A 19,687-nucleotide genomic window follows, 5' to 3' on the forward strand; every position below is an offset into this window, starting at 1 on the left:
TGACCCATTTAATGGCATGTGCATCCAGTAGTGATTGCCGCCTCAATTATGAAATAACTGTCGAATGGACTATTTAAAGAAGTTACCATAAATGTGAGTATCGACTATTTCATAAATTTCAAATTTGCAGAAATAAACGGAGAAAATGTCGCTGCTATAAACGTTCGTTATTATTGCGGTAAAATATTTCTACTGATATTTATGCTTGTAAAACATAAAAATGCAAGCCATTACGGCGATTATGTTGCTGTCCTTAAGAACGCTAAATATGCAATTTAGATATTTACAACTGATAGTTATAGGTGGTTATATTACCATGTGAAACAGTGTTATACTTAGTAGGTCATAATTAAGTTTATTTAGAAAAGACAACTTTATTTGACTTGGTTCGTGCTTTAATTCATAGTCTACTAGAATAATGCCTACGTCAGACGTCTCAGTCTAAATAACACACAGGGTATACTGGCCGAATACCTGGAAGGCCTTAGTCCAGTGTTCATCTTCAAATAAACGAACTGGAACAAATATCTGAAATACGACTGAAAAGGGAAAAGAGACCAGCCCTTGCTTTATCAACAATGCAATATTTTGTAGTAAAGTGTAACTGCAAATAAATGCTGATTGTTTTATTTTTGTTGTTGTTTTTTCTGAAAATATTATAATAAATGAGGAATATGAAACATAAATTGATCACGATCAGCTAAAATTATAAAATGGTAACAGCATCAAAGCTCAACATGAAATGAGCGTTTAAAAAGAGATAGTTTATTGATATTGGATGTCTACTTGTGAAGCATTACGTATAAAATTACACTTATACTTAGCTGCAACAGAAATTAAAGTTTTATGCTGTAACTAAGACAAGCTTATTGCTTATAGCCAATGGTCGTGTTTCACTAAAATATTTTATCTTTAGATATTTACTTCAAATGTATAATCTCCTCATCAAATGTATTTAACTTTGCTAAATATATAGATCTACATTCATTATAATGTCATGCAGTAACACAGTAACAGTTGATTAAATCAACTGTTTAAAAACAGCCTTTTTTAGGCGTAGTACACAGTCATAATTTGTTTATCTATACATATATACAGTGTGTAGTATTTTAAAGCTAATGTATAGTACACATAGTTTACATAAAGCATATGAAGAAATTGTTCATTTTATCAAATATGAAATTTTGATCATATTGCTTTAAGTTAAATAGGTTGAAGACAGGAATATGAATCGAGAAGACGTGAGGTCGAACCTTTCACAAGGAAAATATTCTACTTGTGTACGACCTTAGTGTGGCTTTGTACGTGGCAGAAAATCCTAGGAATATCAAGAAAAAATTAATCATGGCATCAGACTGAGAAATTTCAAATATACCATACAGCACAAGGCAATATGGAAATTCATACTTAACAACATATTTCATTCATACAGCGTACAATGTTTTTTACCCTTTGATAATCTCGATCAACGTTAAACTTAGTATTGTGGGTACCACTATCTAATACTGCCTTTAATCACACAACAAGAATAGCACAATAACCAATCCCTGTTTAGCTAACCCCATTAAACCGTTCAAATTTTAATTTTGTCCTCAAATTACTCAGTTGAATTGTAGTATTACCATTTGTCGTAAGTGGTGCCTAATGCTTTTGACGGAAACACATTTTGACAGATTTTGTCTGATAAAAGGATTGTCTTTCAATCGTAGACAAGGAGTCACTTAATTATTCCCACTAGAGAATTGAAATAGAACACATCTTTTCTGCAAACGACAGCATACATAACAAGATTTTGACATATTGCAAACATCTCATTCCTTTTGCTATTTCGGAAATCGGTGTCTTGAAGTATTTTCTAATGAATTAAAGAAGGTTTATATTTTATGTGATCATGGAAGTCAGACAAGTCTCATGAACAGACTGAATCAAACCGAGTCTGCTATTATTCTTGGTTGCGTTCTTTGCTTCCAAAGGATCTTTCTACATATTTTATTAGCAGAAATCATCTCAATATGACATAAGTGAGTTGTCTAATCATATCATACAAAGAATATCAAATAGCGTAAGGACATACATGACTCATTGTTGACGTTCAAAACTATTTAGTAATAAATTGCTAGAAAAGTGTATTGATAAAATTTTTAAATTCGTTAGACCTTTCCGTTTTACCTGACTTTTAATTATTTTACAATTAGAATTATCTATAATTAATATAATTAAAAAGATAATGTTGCATTAAATAAAACATACAAATATTAATGGTTAAGTTAAGGTATCAGTATACCAATGTAGTCAATAACAACATCAAACATTTTACTTTCAATAGAACGCGTTTGAAAAACATGTTAATGTTGGTAACATTAACTAAGAAATAAGACATCACCTATCCGAAAGCAATGAATTATATGCGGAGCACATGTTTTACTTGTTACAAATCAGGTAAAACTGATAAGGTTCCCTACGACCGACGTAAATACAACTGAAATTCTATTGGAGCAAGTGAGTTTGATGTAAGGTGATTATAAATGCTATATGTATTGCACGATAAATACAGCTGGAATTTATTGTGACCCATGCCAAGCTCATTTCTCTGCAACCAATCTACAAAATCGTCTGAACGTGAATATGACGCTTCCATCGTTAGCCATTGATTAAGCCATAAAATGTGTTCATTCATTGCCAAACCATTATTATAGCGCCGTGGAAATATCTGAATTCGGAAGAATAAGGACAGTTCCAATAATATCTATGCAAGCAAAGAACAAGTCAGTTGTTCAATACTATTTATTTCTGAAAATGCTTTTGAATTATCCGATGTTCTATTTCGGTGGGACCTATGGGTATATGCGACTGTGTAAGATCGGAAACAAATGAAAAATATCTTGAGAAATTGATGGCCATTAAGTGTGAATCATTTGCTGAAAGAGTTATTATCTGGGCTAGTCCAGAATCGTTTTGTTGTAATACCGAGGTTCGAGATTCAACAAACGAGTTGAAATGAAGTCTAATTTCTCTACAGAAAATTCTTTTAAAAAATTTAAACCTTTGTTTTGGACAAGAGTTAATGTTTCATCCACTCATCATGCTTATATATTAGGCATACATGTACATCTTAACAGACACTGAACTATCATACTACTGGGGAAAATCGATTTTAAACTCCCTATTAAGGGGTGCGCATCTCCAGTGACCTAAGATAAATGAGGAATCATGGAAAAAGAGTTGTAGAAGTGCACTGTACGTAAACAAATGGAAGACACTGAACCAGTAAACTATTGATACAACTCTTAAGCATTTCAGAATGGCTTATTACTTTAACGCATTCTAAATCGAATATTCATTGCAATGAAATACAGATAACTGAACATATATGTTTATTTGTAAATATATATTACACCTTTTTCAAATATTGACAAAATACTTGGAAAATGCAAACGTGAAAGCAGAAAAAGACAGTTATCTTTAGTTTGTAAATACACCTGTTCGATTTAGTGCGCAAACAGATCCAAGGAAATATACTGATGACGATTTGAAAAGATTTTCCGTAGACACTACATATACAAATGTAAAATACTTTCACCAGTTGATTTCTCACTAATGCATGTATCTGATTTTTTTTGTTTTGACGAACGAACATTGTCAAGCAGTCTTACTGTTGTACTTTACCTTTACCTACCACTAGTTAGCCTTAGCCTGACGGCGGCAAGTGATTCAGCCTTTGCGACCAGTGCAGACCAAGATCAGCCTGCACGGACTGATTATGGTATGTACTACTCGCTATTCAGTCAATAAATTTTCAGTGAACACTCCTTTGAATAATAAGTGGTACTGCCCAAATTGAATGATGGACCAGTCAATTTTAGAAAATTAGCAGGGTAATGGTTAATTTATGGTTAATTTATTCCGCAGCAATTAACATAATATCTATATCATGCATCTCTTAAAATTCAAAAGAAACTCTCGAAATGTTTTAAGTTTAAACATATTACCGATTTTCAATAAAAATTTAGTCAATCAAAGAATTATAGATCACCAAAATGTAAATAATCAGTCCAGTTGAAAAGAAGATTCTTTGAAAGCGGTAAACGCACTCAAGCAAAGTAAAAGCAGACTCCGTTCGACGGAGTTTTTAACGTTTAAACATAGTACATTTTTAGTTGTAAAATGTTTATAGGTATAGTCCCTGAGCTACGTTCGAATAAAACAGCATGAACAGTCACCGTTTTTATAAATTAACATTATTAATAACCCATTAACACTTTTTAAGGACATGTAAAATATTTTACTTTTAGTCAGAGTGCCGTTTTGCGACATATTTCAGTGCGTATAATAATTTTTAACTAACTTCTTTAACGTAACACTTCAAATTTTCATGAAATTGTTAGAAAGTAGCAATCCATCGTATATGACACAGTCAAGCTCTTGCTTGAAATAAGCTGATTGAAAAAACTGTAGAAATTGGTTAAAATTGAAACTGGGCCATTGTGCTATTTTTAACGCATGGAAACGCCGCCAGGTAGCGTTATATGAAAGTGGAACAATCAGTAAGTGTATCTTGTTTAATATATATTTTATATAAAACGGATAAATATTAGTAGTTTATATCAAATATGACCTTTCCCAAAAGGGTCATTTACCTGTAAGTAAGGAGTTTCTATTAAGAAACGGAAGGGTGCGTAATGTTGCTTTATGTGTATCAATATAACTGCTGATTATGTAATAATATGCAGTCTACCTATTATTCAATATAATCAATTTCCAATAGATATGTGTACAACATTTGCCGAAAGGTTATAAAAAATAAATAAACACTTAAATTTACTAGTCGGCAAAAACAAAAAGTGAAAACCTTGTTGCTTCGGTAAAAATGTTCTGGTAATAACTCGAGTGTATAAATACTTGTTGATCGACAATGTCTTTGGTCTAAATTGACTTCTGTATTTAATAAAACTCGTACCTGATGTTCTAAGAATGATCTTTTCACACGGCATTTAATGCATTAAATATGAGACATAGTGACACATTTGTCCTTTTCCCATTATGTCACCGACTTATTTTATACACATGCCAGATCTAATGCCTTCTTCTTTACTTTAACAATGGAAGCTGTCAGCTCCATTTCCGATTTCAAAAGAGTGTCTCAATGTTTATTGTCACCACACACTTTTAATGTGGATGTGTGGGGTATGTACTTTTGCAGACACCTTAATTCCAATAACGCTGTTACATTTGTAGCTCTAGTTTAGCAAAATGAACAAAATCCGATTATCATTAAAATTGCGGATTGATCTTTAAATAGTTATACTTTTACAAAATAGTAAAATGAATCAAATACAAATGTACTCAAAAACTCCCATTCTGACAAGAAATTGATCCTCATTTATGTGCACATCGTTTTACGTATAACACGGTCGTTAAATATTTATATAGGCAGTGAAACTAAATATACTGACTTTAAGTAGGCACTACTGGTCTGTGGGGTAGTTTCTGTAAGTCCTCTAGTTTTTCGATTTCGTAACCCAGAAATTAGGCAAAGGTCCATCTACTTCAACCATTAATATATTCATTCCGAGATTGTTTAAGACCGGATGTCGCTTTCTACCGTATATTAAACAAAAATTGTACTAATCTGACTAAACCTTGTGAATGAAAAATGCGGAATTCTCTCTCTTTGAAAGTATTATTGGATACCCACGAATCTGTAGAAGATTGTTTCAATACTGACTTTCAGATATAAGCGTTTTCCTTATGTACATGTAACTGTTCTAAATCAATTAAAGGCTCCCTGTAACAATTTATTCCAAATTTTGACGATTTCTACCAATATTTAGGGGTTTTCTACCAATACCCCACCCACCCGAGCTACATTTTTGCCATTTTTAATAACTCATAAAATTATAAAACGTACTGTATTGTTAATAAGACATCATCAAATAATTGTGTTAAGATTCAAAATGGTATATATTTTCATGATAAGATAATATTATAATACTTTGCAATCAGTTTAGGTAATAGTCAACGTGCATACTAATGTAATACATTATAAATCACATGCTGTTTATCAATAAATCGAACCTATTTGTGTTTCATTCAGAAATGTTCAGGGCACCAATAGTTTCATTCTATTTTAAATGTCAAAGAAGGTAAACTTACTTGTATAATTTTGACATTTAGTTGATAAAGATACTTAAAAATGTAACAAACGTAACAGTCGCCACTCAAGTTTTCCACCTTGAAAATTAGCAACATTGAAAACAATCCAAAAATTGCATTTTGCATGTTTTTAATTTGAATAAACCATCAAAACTTTTACTAAACACCCACTTATAATTTTTTTTGGACTAACCCTTTTATACGAAATTTAAAGGGTTTCGAAAAACCAAAAAGAATGATCACTGTAAAATAGCATAGAATGAAATTTTTTATGTTTCGTTTAAAAACAGATAGTCATTGATATTAAAGTAGACTTGGTTTACATTTGTGCCATCGAATAGTTTACTTTTTTAAAAAAAAATACAGAACATGAGGTTTTAAAGAATCAAATAAATTTTACCTATTTTAAAGGTTAACCATAATCTTAAGGAACCAACTATCGATGGCTTCCACAACATAATTATGGTTAATTTCTGTGAATATTCACAGGATATAACAATATTTTATGTGGTAACAGACTGACCTTTTATCCTAAAATTCAACACGTTCTAATTTTTGACAGGTGATGTAAATATATGACTTCATGTTTTTTACAAGTCTGTCCGATTACAAAATTGTGAACATGTTCTCGACCAATAATCGACAATGGTATAAATCATTAGAACTACAGTAAAAGTGATCATTTTACTGTATATGTTTTGTTTTAAATTGTTAAGCACTGTTTAACAGGTATAAAGATTTGACAATTAAGAAATAAATGGCTACTGAAGTCAATTTAAAGGAGTTCATCACAATATTTTGTGCGCAGCTCAATCGCGCAGCAAGCGATATCTGCTGTAAAGTTCAGAATTCGCCGCCGAAAGTGCATAATTGTCGGATATGCAGCGCACTCGCGCAAAATATATCGTATGTACTGACAATATAGGTCGTGCATCCATATTTTACCTTTAAAAGTGATGGTGTTTTATTGGAGGAGTAGTTGTAGGAAGTGCTCGAATCGAATAAATTGTGGACAGCCAATTTGAAAGTGAACTATTTCGTCCAGTAATGATGCAGCCGACTCCAAGTCAAATAAAATTCCAGAAAATCTTAACGTAGATATATCTCCTTCAAGTTCAAATGTGACTTCCTAAAAATATTGTTATACTTTTTGTGTCCCATCCCGCATTTCACGTAATAAGACCAGAGTTATGGCCCTTGATAGTCAAATTGTACATAAAGTGTCTTAACATTTGTGTCGCATGTACCTCAAAATTATATGTGCCAAGAGTCATGAAACCACACAAGAATTAAATTCAGCATGCGAAGTTGTGCACCAGTGCTTTTATTTGAGGTTTCACTCAATAAAAACAGATTTATGTCCCTTGACGTGGTCAAATATATACGTAAATGGGATGTGAAAGCTTGTGTAGCACGTATCTCAAAAAGTATTTGACCTAGAGACATGCAACCTTAAAGGAGCATTATTCCGCATGTGAGTAAGAATACTGGTTAAGGAACTGATAATAACATTGTGCAATTTGTTTTGTAAGAAAAAAAATGTTCATAATTTTTAGGTGGGTGGGGTAATGAAAAAAATACTATTGTGGGTGGAGTGAATATTTTTTAATTTTTCTTGAAAACAAGCACGGGTCGATATTATTTTTTTGGTTTAGATTTTTTTGTCTTAGTTCTAGCTTACATAATATAAAATATGGAAAAATTCTGTCCGCTAGATTTTTCATATCATTAAGAAATACTTCGTGTTTTTCTCAGTTTCAGATACTTTCGACATCTGTCAAGAGTAAATTTTCTGAGTTAATATATCTGTATGTTGGCACTTTATGCATAGTTATAGTGGTGTTATAAATTCGGATGCGTAAACAGTAACATCAGAGTGAAACTTCGAATAAATATTTGTTTGCAGTAGTTTTATTATGACATGTATGTACTGTTTCTTCGGACAAAAATACCGATTTGGTGTTCTTAATATACTTTGAGTATTGAAAAAAGAAGCACGGCTACCTATTTTTTTTTATTTTTTATTTTAACTTGTCATACATCAATCTACAAATATGCAGAGTTACAAAAAAATCTGTCCGCTAGAAATAATTGTGAAAAACATCTTTAAATCAGGATAAACAACATACCTAACAGTTTACATTTCCTATATCTCGTCACAAAACCCAAAGTACCATGATTCCATTAGTAATTTGATTTTGGGCCTCTGTTTTTAGTATTTAAACACTCAAAATGAAACCAGTGGGGGCACATGACACATCCAACCTATTAAAGTCGATTGATATGAAGAACGAATATTTTAATTCAGGTACAAAGTCAAACATGACCAACCAGAACCAAGCTCAATATTTTTACATTATTGACAGTAACTTTCGATTTCAATTAGGAAGAATAAAGAAAAAATATTGGATTCAATGCATTAGAATAAGCTTCAGACATATGGACATAACATATACTAGTAGATGTATTTTAAAAAAAGTGCATTGAACATATGTGACAGAGCATGAGATTTTGGGTCCAAATGCAATTTTGGTCAAAAATGCGGTTTTGGGCTAATCTGACAGACTGACCCGTTCTGAGTAAAAATCTTCAATTTGGCAACAAAAATCAGTCGTTGTCATGGAGATATTACCACTTTTCGGACACCATGTTTTTGTCTAACTGTATCAAAATTGAGACAGTTTATCTTAAAAATGACTCCATATTTAAATAATATCAAGATAAAATACATGATAAAATAACAAAAGCAACATGCAATTAATGGAATGTATTTCTTTTTGTCTCTTTCTTTCATGTAGTATAAAAATATTTATGTTCTAAAAATCGTTTCTATAGCAACACTGTTGTTTAACCTCTTTTTTAACAGTCTCTTGATGAATCTAGCAATAAATTACATAGAATGTGAAATAAATACACAATTAACTTTTTCTAGTGTGCTAACAGTTTGCAGACAACTGTTTTATGACATTCTTTTGAACAAGATACAGAATTTATTTGATATCAAATTAGACAACATTCCAAAAACTAGGACAATAATCTTATTATTATAGACACCTTAACTATTAAACAGTAAGAAAGAAAATTATTAGACTGTTATTATTAACTGTTAGATCTACTGATCAGTGAATCATTACCATGGCAACGATGTGGTATTTTCTTACAAAAATACTAACATTACCATGGCAACAATGTGGTATTTTCTTACAAAAATACTAACATTTTTGGCAATTTCTTTGTAATTAATTGAATATTGGAAGTGTTTTCCCATATATTTACATCAAAAGCTGTCTGTTTTCTTATTTAAAAGTAAGAGAGTAGACATCATTCTGTGAAAATTAATGTAATATGGTTTGAGAAATACATAATTTTCAGATACACCTCTCTCAGTTACAACTATTGCCATTTTAAGGCAGGCTTGTGTAATAACATAGTGCTTTGTTGATGCAATTATTACATATGAAAATATATTCACTAACATAATACAGCTTAAGATATATAACATATAAACAAGAAAGATGTTGTTTACATATGATGATATCCAAAATAATTTAATATTAAAGTTAAATCAATGTTACCATGGCAACAATGTACTATTTTCTTAAAATAATAGCTTTTTGTAAATTTTCCAGAAAGAATCAGAACATTCATTTAGCATCTGTTCAGTATACATTTGTTTTACACCACAAATGGTCAATTATGATCATTATAAAAAAAAAAAAAACATCATTTTATGTAATATAACTTGTCTTTCAGAACTACATATTTTCCTGATATGCCTACCTGCATTACAGCTCTGCCATTTTATGGCAGATATGTGTTATGATATGTTTTGTTGATGGTTACACATAAAAGATATTTTCTTGCAGTCTGATTAGCAGAATATAAACAAGACACATGCTGTTTACATAATCAAACAAATCTAAATTTAAGTCAAATTTGTGTTACCATGGCAACTCACAATGTTTTGCAAAAAAATAGCTATTTCTGCAAAGGTCATGTCATCTAAAAATATCTTTTAACACAATTATAACCATGGATTGACATGATTAATTCTTGAAATAAAATATATTATATTCAGCCAGTAACAAATATTTTCTGCTATATTGGTAGTTTTCTGCCATTTCTAGAAAAATCCTTCCTACACTCACACTGGCAAGGCAGTTTTTATTGTAAAAATGTTTCCTCCAAAGGTTGTGCTTTAATGTCACACATGTTGTAGTTTTGAAACAACTAGGATTCATTCAACAGACATGTCTTAGTATTTCATGCATGCAGTTTTGGAAAATTTATAAGTTAAATTCTGTATTGTTAGAACAATTAGGATAGTGCTTCACAAACAACTTCACAGCTTTTTCTTGAAACACATCTGTAATTTGAACTAGAATTTTTAACTTTTTCAGGTCATGAGGGAAGGAAACATGACATTATTTGTGCAATATGGAGTTATTTGCTCATATCAGTATTTGTGACATGCACTCTATTCCACAGGCATGATTTCAGCTGGATGATCAGTAGAACATATTAATTCCTTCTGTTTCATTCCCATTTATATATTCATAGTTCTTTCATCACTGCAAAACAAAAATTCATCAACATTAGAACTTCATTTTAATAAGATTAGTATACGGTTACAGAATATAAGACTGTAAAGCAACTTTTAAGCTTAAGAGAGTCTTTTTTGTTAAAAGCTGACTGAAAGCAGATTTGAGAAGTATAAACTCATCAAAGAATCTTACAGTATTCATGCAGAAAAAGTAGCTTTTCAAGAATACATAAACTAGCTAAGATTCCTACAGACTAGACATACAATTCATGCAATCAAACTTAATGTAAACACAAATACTGTAAAAATAATTTTAAAAATATGAAAAAATACATACATGATATATTCAATTATTGTATGTCATTACTTATTCACTTCTTAATATATAACATATATTTGTTGAATGAGTCTATAATCAAAATCATTTCTCTTAAAATGTTATGAATGAAATAGATCATTTATGTTTATGCTACTTTAATGTCTTTATCTTTCTTAGAATAGCAGTATAGTAACTAAAAATGTATGAAGAAATTTACAAACCCCCATAAAATCCAGCTTGTTGTGTATAGACCTTCCTGGAAAATCATTTCACTGTTTAAGGTCATTGCATCAAGCCAAACAATCCACAGTGGTTGATCTGTAAAATGAAAAAATACTGAAAAAGGCTGAAATGTGAGATAAAAATGCCCTGGGCAGTTAGCTCAGTACATATTTAGCACAAAGACTTCTATAAAAAGAGTAATAGGTTTGAATTCCTGGCAAGGCTTTCAAAACAAAATGTATCTAAAGTTTATTTATTTTACTAACTGGGTTTTAGTCACTTGCCAAGAACAGTACAGAATGGTGAGGAATCCAGAAATAATGGCCAAGTGAACAGTATGCAAATTTTACATGAAAAGCTTTGGGAAAAAACTCTTTCTCTTTCCAAGTAAAAACAATATTTATGCCTTGTAGAAGTTTTATGTATGGACTGATTTGACATTACATGTAAGAAATTAGTGGTTGAAGCTGACAATAGATGTGTTTCAACTATTCCTAATCAGTCACTTTCATGGCATGGCTATATTTATATGATAATGGCTTTAACTTTAATATGTAACTAAACATTATGACTGACTGTTGTAATTTTGTCTGGCACCAGAGTCACAAGGTCTTCATGTAACTGTCTTGCATACTGATTCTACTGAATACTTCTTGTAATTGTCTTGCATACAGATCCTACTGAATAAGAGTCAAAACCGATTTAAAAAAAGTTGAATTCATGGCAGATTTAGTAAATAAAATATAGTCTACAATATATTGACACTTGTAAATAAAATGTGAACTGCGCTAAATCTACCTCGAATCTGTCATTAGTGTCAAATCCGGGCTATTTTTGGAAAAGATATCGGACAAAACTGTCGATATGAACTCAAACAATATTTTTAACACTACATATCGCTTAAATACTTACTTACCTTGAGATTCGCTCACTGTCATTCTTTATACAATCGAAATAAATCATCAAATAATTGTTTTTGGTAGTTTCATTTTCTCCGTGACCTTCGATGATTACAAATGGCGTGTCGATTCAAAGGGCGATAAATTATCAATCATTTAAAATTTTTAAAGAAACGGAATTGCAAAACACGGAAATGTTTATAAATGTCACTTCATTTTTTTCTTGTGGCAAGGTAGAGTATTATTGAAAGCAAGAAATGCATCAATTGCCGCAAACACGTGGTAACGTCAACCATTTTTTTGGTAACGTAACTTTAATCGATGTTTTCTCAAATGACGTAACGCCGAATTTGGACCCAAAATGTCATGGCGCGTCACATATCATAACAAAAAGCATATTTTAAAATTACTTGATTATTGGATCCTCTTAGTTTTCCACTTACATATGAGCCGTGCCATGAGAAAACCAACATATTGGGCTTGCGACCAGCATGGATCCATACTGCTCGCTAACGGTTTCTCTAATTGCAATAGGCTTTAAAAGCGAACAGCATGGATCCTGACCAGACTGCGCGGATGCACAGGCTGGTCTGGATCCATGCTGGTTGCAAACCCACTATGTTGATTTTCCCATGGTGCGGCTCATATGAAGAATTTACGGTCAAAACACATATCTGAGATTCTCGTTTTACGAAATTGTGACATTTCTCTTAACTCAGTCATAAGTCTTCAGCTCGTCCTGATAGAATAATGACCAATACATTGTGTTTTTTTTTGTCAAAAGTTAATTCCCTGTCGTGAAAAGCTTTTTATTTCTGTACTTTTGTGCATTTATTAAATTACAGGTCACTGTATCTAATTTGTGGTCATTGACATACGAAATGTTACGTTTTGGAGCGGTAAAAACAGTTATAATTGGTTATCATGCATGAACAATATATACTTTTACAGAGACAATATGGCAAGAAACTGTAACTTACATATAATTTCTAGAAAACATAACAGGAGAGTCAGTATTTCCCTAGCATATTGTTTATTCAACACAAAAGTAGATTTGATTTTTGCCGCAATGTTGCCAAAATTTAAGATGTTTAATTTTATGTCATAGCTACTCAAGAAGAATAACAGATGAATCAATTATCTTATATTTTGTAACTATCTCTGATCGCTTATCATGATTTAAAATTATAGCTGAAAAAAATACAGAAGTAGATTGTAACTACCTGTGATAGCCTTTCATGATTCAAATATTTAATATTATAGCTCATCAGAAAAAAATACGCAAAATTTCCATTTCATTTCAATCATCGGTTTGGCAGTCCGAATACTTTTAAGCGTTGTTTTACTTATATCATATATTGCTTCTTTTCTATCTAGAGGCTATATATTCATTCTTATCTTTGATGAACTTAATGCATCATCGAATAACTTAAAGGACTGTTTGTCCCATGTAGCATATAGGCTACATATTTTTTCCCCATAAAAATATCTAATTTCATTAAAATCAATTATCTGATTAGCGTTGTGTAATCACAATATAATATTTAATAGCTAGAAACAGCCTCAACTTACTAGCTTTGTATCATGCGACGTTACTTGTGACGTCATAACGGTTGCCTCTTGTCCTAACATTTTATGACTTTAGTCATGGAAATGTTTCACTGTAAATTCTTTACATGTGAGGTAATGAGTTTAGAAATAGTATCAATTCATTGCATTGGCATTGATTTTAATCATTTGGGTTATATAAATGTTTCTTTTAAAGTTGTCTATTCACAGAAATCGTTTAAATTCAGGCGTTGCTGCATTGGTCGATTTATCTTCTGTTCCTACACTGGGCAAAAAGACAAACTGTTCATAGGGCTTAGTTTGTACACCCATACAAAGGTGTTAATTAACAAAACATGTCTGTGCTTATTGTTTAATCATCTTTTAGGTACAAGGTACATGACAATATATATATTCCATGACATAAGTTTGAAAAAAAATCTTAGGGAGATATGTTTACTTCTTTTCATGAATGACATCTGCTACATTGGGAGTACGAGACTTATATGCGAAGGGACAGAGGCATTCAATGTAGCAATTATATCTGAAAGTGATTCGATGACAATTTGAGCCGCACCATGAGAAAACCAACATATCAAGTAACAATTATCACAAGCACTAAATAAATAAATAAATGAGCAGCTCCATGAGAAAACCAATATAGTGCATTTGCGACCAGCATGGATCCAGACTGCGCGTGCTGTTCGCTAAAGGTTTCTCTAATTGCAATAGGCTTTGAAAGCGAACAGCATGGATCCTGACCAGACTGCGCGGGTGCGCAGGCTGGTCTGGATCCATGCTGGTCGCTAATGCACTATACTGGTTTTCTCATGGTGCTGCTCATTTATTTATTTAGTGCTTGTGATAATTGTTACTTGATATACACTTATTGAATGGCTTGCCAGTAAACAGTCAAAACTATGCAAGTAAACATGTGCTAGCTATTGACCGATCACATAACATAAACTATGTACCGGTCATTTATGAGTCATTCTATATTTTCGGCAAATTTTATGTCCCAGACGATTTTTTCGCAGAAGAAGTAACATAAAAGTCGGAAAAAAGGTTCAGATAGGAAATAACAACCTAAAGTTAGATTCTGTCAATATTTTAGAAGTTTAATTAACATTAAAACACTGAAAACGTATATTAATAGATGCCAATATGGCTGTTTGATGGTGTCCCCATGAAAAATAATGAACATATTTGTGTTTAAATTTAGGACACAGACATTGTTGCAGCTATGACGCACCTTTTATCATGTTTTTTGGGGTATTTATCTGTTTTTCTGAAGTTATTTATGTATTTTCTTCTTTAAACTCATCCTTTTTTTCATCTTCAAAGTATGTCCCAAATATTTGCGTCACTCCTGTAACAGACATATTTCCAAGTAAAGTAATAACTGATCCCCACTATATGAAATAATAGACTACCTCCACATTGAAGAGTCAACCTTTTCCAGTAGCATGCCAAGTGTCATGGCGGCATTCTTATATTTTGTCATTCGAAAAAAGGATTAAAATAGTGGTAAGTGAAAGCATAATTTTTTTTCTTTGTCTCTAATGTTACGGTATGTAAGGATTGTTGTACTGAAGTTGACGGTTCATGTCTAGTTTGTGTGATATTCTCATGTATCCTTGTTATAAAAAATCTGTAGTTGACATGCATCAGGGAGCAGTTATTAACTAAGTAAGGAAAATATGTTGAAAAATGTCACTTCTGTAACGGTCACTCAAGTAACGTCAAATTCTGTTACAGTAGTGACAGAAAAATGTTACAGTAAATACATCAGAGTTATTACCATTCTTTCAAATTATTATATGAGAAACAGTTTTAAACCAAGAGTGTTAATATTGTGTATACAGGAGTAAGGTACTTTGATAAACATAGTATGATATAGTCTATATTATTTGCAAGAAATAATGGAATATTTGCTATGTTTTGTTACATGAGTGACACCAAATGTTACAGCAGTGACGATTTCTTTAAGTTTTAATCTGTGACACTTTTCACTATAACATGTTTGTGTTTGACTGTCATGCGAGAAAGCCCCTGGTTTGCTTTTGGTTTTTTAGGTTTGTTTCAGCATTTCAGAGAAAACATCATTTGTTTATCGGTGTTACTGGAGTGACACAAACTTGTTACAGTAGTGATGTTTTTCCTACTACGACACTTAGAAGGGCTTATGATTTTCGTGAAAGATATAACTTTCATGTCTTAATCTCGGTAAATAGTATTATTACATGACTGTATTCTATTGTTTCTCTGAATGGCTGAAAACGGTTCGAAAAGTAATGGGTACATATCATATCTATCATATCAACTTATCTTGGGTTATAAATAGTACGAAAATAAAAATAGATCGAAGTAGGTGCTTGGAAAACCAATATCAACCTGATTTGGTCTAAATTTATTCCTTATTTCTTTATTAAAGATACAATTGTAATAACAAGACTGACTATACATTTATTCATGTAATAAAAACATTATTGACTTTTTCATAGGTTGATATCAGGATTTATCAACCCGAAAAGAGTAATACTAACCGAGTTAGGCTCGGTTAATATAACTCTTTTCGGGTTGATAAATCCTGATATCAACCTATGAAAAAGTCGATAATTGTACATTGAAAGATAATTATGCTGTAAGTACATGATAATGAAGAAAACTTACAAAATGTTTTTTTTTTATTTGCAGAAAATGGGCATGACCAATGCAGAGAGACAAAGAAAATTTAGACTTGCGCGAGATGCGGATCCCCAAAGAAGACAAGCCTACTTAAACAAATGCAAGAAGAAATATAAAGACGATATAGCCGTTGGAAAAAAGAAATTGGTAAAGGACATGACAGAAAGAGAGCATAGACGAGAAAAAAAAAAGAATGGAGGCAAAGACAAAAAAAAACTCCGTAAAAGACAAAAAGATGCACATGAAATGACAAAGAGCCTAGAAACCCCTCCCCAATCACCAAGTTCAGATACAAACGCTTCAAGTCGTCAAAAGAAACAGGCCGACAGAAGAAAAAAGAAAGAAGTTGCAAAATGCTATAGAATAAATAAAACACTGGAATTAGAAATTAAACACTTACAAAAGAAAGCCGAGATGTACAAGAAACGTTGGCAACGGGAAAAAATTAAAGCACGTGGCCACACTGAAGATTCACCTCGAACAATGACTAAAACATTACTTCGAAACTTTCCAGTTGGAAAGAAAAAAGTTAAAAAGGCTCTATTTCAATTCCATGTCCTGGTTGAGCAGCTGAAAAAAAATATGCAGAGCAAAAGAAGATTGAGAAGCTCAGGTTCACAAGAAATATCTCAGGTTCCGTGCTAAAAAAGTATCGACTGAAAACAGAAATGTTTCATCTTCTTGGTATTAACAGTAACAACAAAACAAAGAAGCCTCAAGAAAAAACCTGTCTTACCAAACGGATCTATGACAAAGTGAAGAGGTTTTATTTGAGAGAAGACAATTCACGAGTATTAGCAGGTGCGAAAATGACAGTGACTAAAGCTAAGAAAAAAAAGCAAAGGCGAATACTTTGTGATAACTTGAGAAATCTTCATGAAAAGTTTCTTTCAGAAGGCAGAACAAAGCTAAGTTATGCGCTTTTCTGTAGGCTAAGACCATTTTGGGTATTATTCCCAACGCTAACAATAAGAAATACTTGTCTGTGCAAGTTATGCGAGAACACTGAACTAAAAGCAAATGCTTTGTTCAAATCAGATGTTCTGAAAAGTAACAAACTTGAATCTATTGTAAAAGAAATTGTATGTGACGACAAGAATGAAAAATGCATGTATGGCCAATGCACTAGATGTAGGGGCACAGCGTTAACAACTAATAAAGATTTACTGGATCAGGAAATTTGTTGGTCAGAGTGGCGAACAAAAAGAGAAAAGCGATCAATAAAAAGTAAAACTGTTGAGGAAAAAGTAATCACATTAACTGTGAAAGAAAATATGACAAGCACTGTGAAAGAACTTTTGTCAACATTTCACAGAGATTTGAAATCATATATGAAACATATATTTAATTGCTTGACACAGTACAGATACTTTAGGCTAAGAAGGGATACTTTAAAGGAGAATGAGTGTTTAGTTCTCATTGACTTCTCTGAAAATTTCGTCTGTAAACTTGCCAAAGAGATACAAAGCATGCACTTTGGTGCCTCTAAAAAACAGGTTACATTGCAGACAGGTGTAATATACCATGGACAAGATAAAGGAAAAACCTTTTGCACTGTGTCTGAGTCACTTGATCATGGACCAGGTGGGATATGGGGCCATATAAAGAAGGTCCTGCTCGACATCAGAAATGATTATCCCGAAGTAAATACTATTGAATTTTTTAGCGATGGACCAACCACGCAGTATAAACAAAAGGGAAATTTCTTTATGCTTGCCACAGAGCCAAGAAACCTTGGATTTGAGTTTGTGAAGTGGTCGTTTTTCGAAGCAAGGCATGGGAAAGGAATCCCTGATGCTGTTGGAGGTACCCTTAAGAGAGAGGCCGATAGAAAAATCAAATATGGAGAAGATATTACTTGAGCTGAAGATTTTGTAAAAGCAGTAGAACATACAAAGCCAAAAGTAACCCTAGTAACAAATGCAGAAATTGATGTAGAACAGATGAAGCTAGATTCATCGAAGAAAATACTCAAAGCAATACCAGATACATTGAAACTGCATCAAATAATTGTGGAGTCAGAAATATGTGTTCTCTACAGAAAATTAAGTTGTGTTTGTGAAGAAAATAGCAACTGTAATAGGTGCATTGAAAAGCTGCAGCGCGCTTATATTATAGAGGGCAAAGCAGAAAATCCAAAACGGCAAAACCTGAAAGGAAAGGAGGTAAAAAGTAAAGCAGATATATCTCAGACAGATAAGACAGAAAAAGAAGAAAATTCAGAGAGAAAAGTAAATGATAAAGCAACTACTGGCTCATTTAAAAAATACTTGCAACAAATGAACAAGTGTAAGACATTCACTGCACTGCAAACAAAAGGTAAACAAATTGCCTCTCAAATAGAGGATTTAGTCATTGACCCTAGGTCAGTAAGTATTTATGAAAATCATTTGGAGGTAGATTTAGAGGCAGCTGTGTACATACCAGATGATCATCATGAAGCAAGTGACCTGTTTCAAGGTGAAGTTTGTGCGGATGGCAACTGTTTGCCGTCTTGTGGAAGTGTCTATGCTTATGGAAATCCAAACAATACAGCAGAAATAAGAGTCAGGGTGATATTAGAGCTAGTTTTAAATGAAGATAAATACCTTGAAGATGAATGTTTAAACCTTGGGTTAAAGAACTCTAAAAAGAATATAGCACATACATACGCCCAGTATTCTGATCGCTTTCTACCTGGTATGAATCTTAATGATGAGATCGTAAAATCATTATTCAGGATGGAAGTTGTATCGATCACCAAGGACAAATCGTACATGGGAATATGGCAGATTCATGCTTTATGCAATGTTCTAAAAGTGCCAGTCTATTCGCTGTATCCTCAGCTTGGTAATCCAAATGTAAGGAAAGATTTAAACAGACTCATTCTACCTTACAAAGAATATGTAGATGGTAGACCAGTATATATTCTTTGGACAAGTCAAAGGGAAGACATGAGAGAGGAACACTGGGTTCCAGATCATTTTGTTCCCCTCCTGCCATTTTCAAACACAGCAGAAGATACTGACATTAACAATAATAGTACAAAAGCTACAGAAGAAGACACAATATATATCTTTGTAACAGAAGATGCAACTCAAGATACACCAGACCAAGGCGAAACACAAAATGACAAGAACAATAATGAAAACTCGCAAATCAAAATTGATGATAATCCAGATGTGAATGAATCACAAAGCTACAATAAAAACACATACTGTCCTCAGGAAACTTATGAAACCGCTGAATGTAATGCTAAGAAAAGACTTAACGAAAACAATGAACCAGTAAATATAGTTATTGAGTCAGATGGAGTTTCATCAGGAGGGAATTTTG

At 32.4% G+C, this 19,687-nt stretch overlaps 1 protein-coding gene and 1 long non-coding RNA gene across 3 annotated transcripts; one reads left to right on the forward strand and one right to left on the reverse strand.

Moving 5' to 3' along the window:
- Nucleotides 1–8,905: 8,905 nt before the first annotated feature.
- Nucleotides 8,906–12,250, reverse strand: LOC128559459 (uncharacterized). Of its 2 annotated transcripts, XR_008372386.1 has the most exons (3): nucleotides 12,154–12,250; nucleotides 11,237–11,333; nucleotides 8,906–10,724 (listed from the first exon to the last, which is right to left on the reverse strand). It is a non-coding gene; the product is annotated as an uncharacterized LOC128559459 (long non-coding RNA). The 2 variants fall into 2 exon arrangements; XR_008372385.1 differs by lacking the exon at nucleotides 12,154–12,250 and having other exon boundaries at nucleotides 11,237–11,913.
- Nucleotides 12,251–16,384: 4,134 nt separating this feature from the next.
- On the forward strand, nucleotides 16,385–17,017 carry LOC128559252 (splicing regulatory glutamine/lysine-rich protein 1-like). Its single transcript, XM_053550499.1, has one exon. It carries the CDS (start codon nucleotides 16,385–16,387, stop codon nucleotides 17,015–17,017), a length of 633 nt encoding a protein of 210 aa, XP_053406474.1.
- Nucleotides 17,018–19,687: the final 2,670 nt, after the last annotated feature.

This window comes from Mercenaria mercenaria, chromosome 9 (assembly GCF_021730395.1).
Source record: "Mercenaria mercenaria strain notata chromosome 9, MADL_Memer_1, whole genome shotgun sequence".
NCBI classification, from domain to species: domain Eukaryota; kingdom Metazoa; phylum Mollusca; class Bivalvia; order Venerida; family Veneridae; genus Mercenaria; species Mercenaria mercenaria.

Excerpts from the sequence above, each read along its gene's own strand:
- LOC128559252 (XM_053550499.1), top strand. The coding sequence starts at position 16,385 with ATGGGCATGACCAATGCAGAGAGACAAAGAAAATTTAGACTTGCGCGA.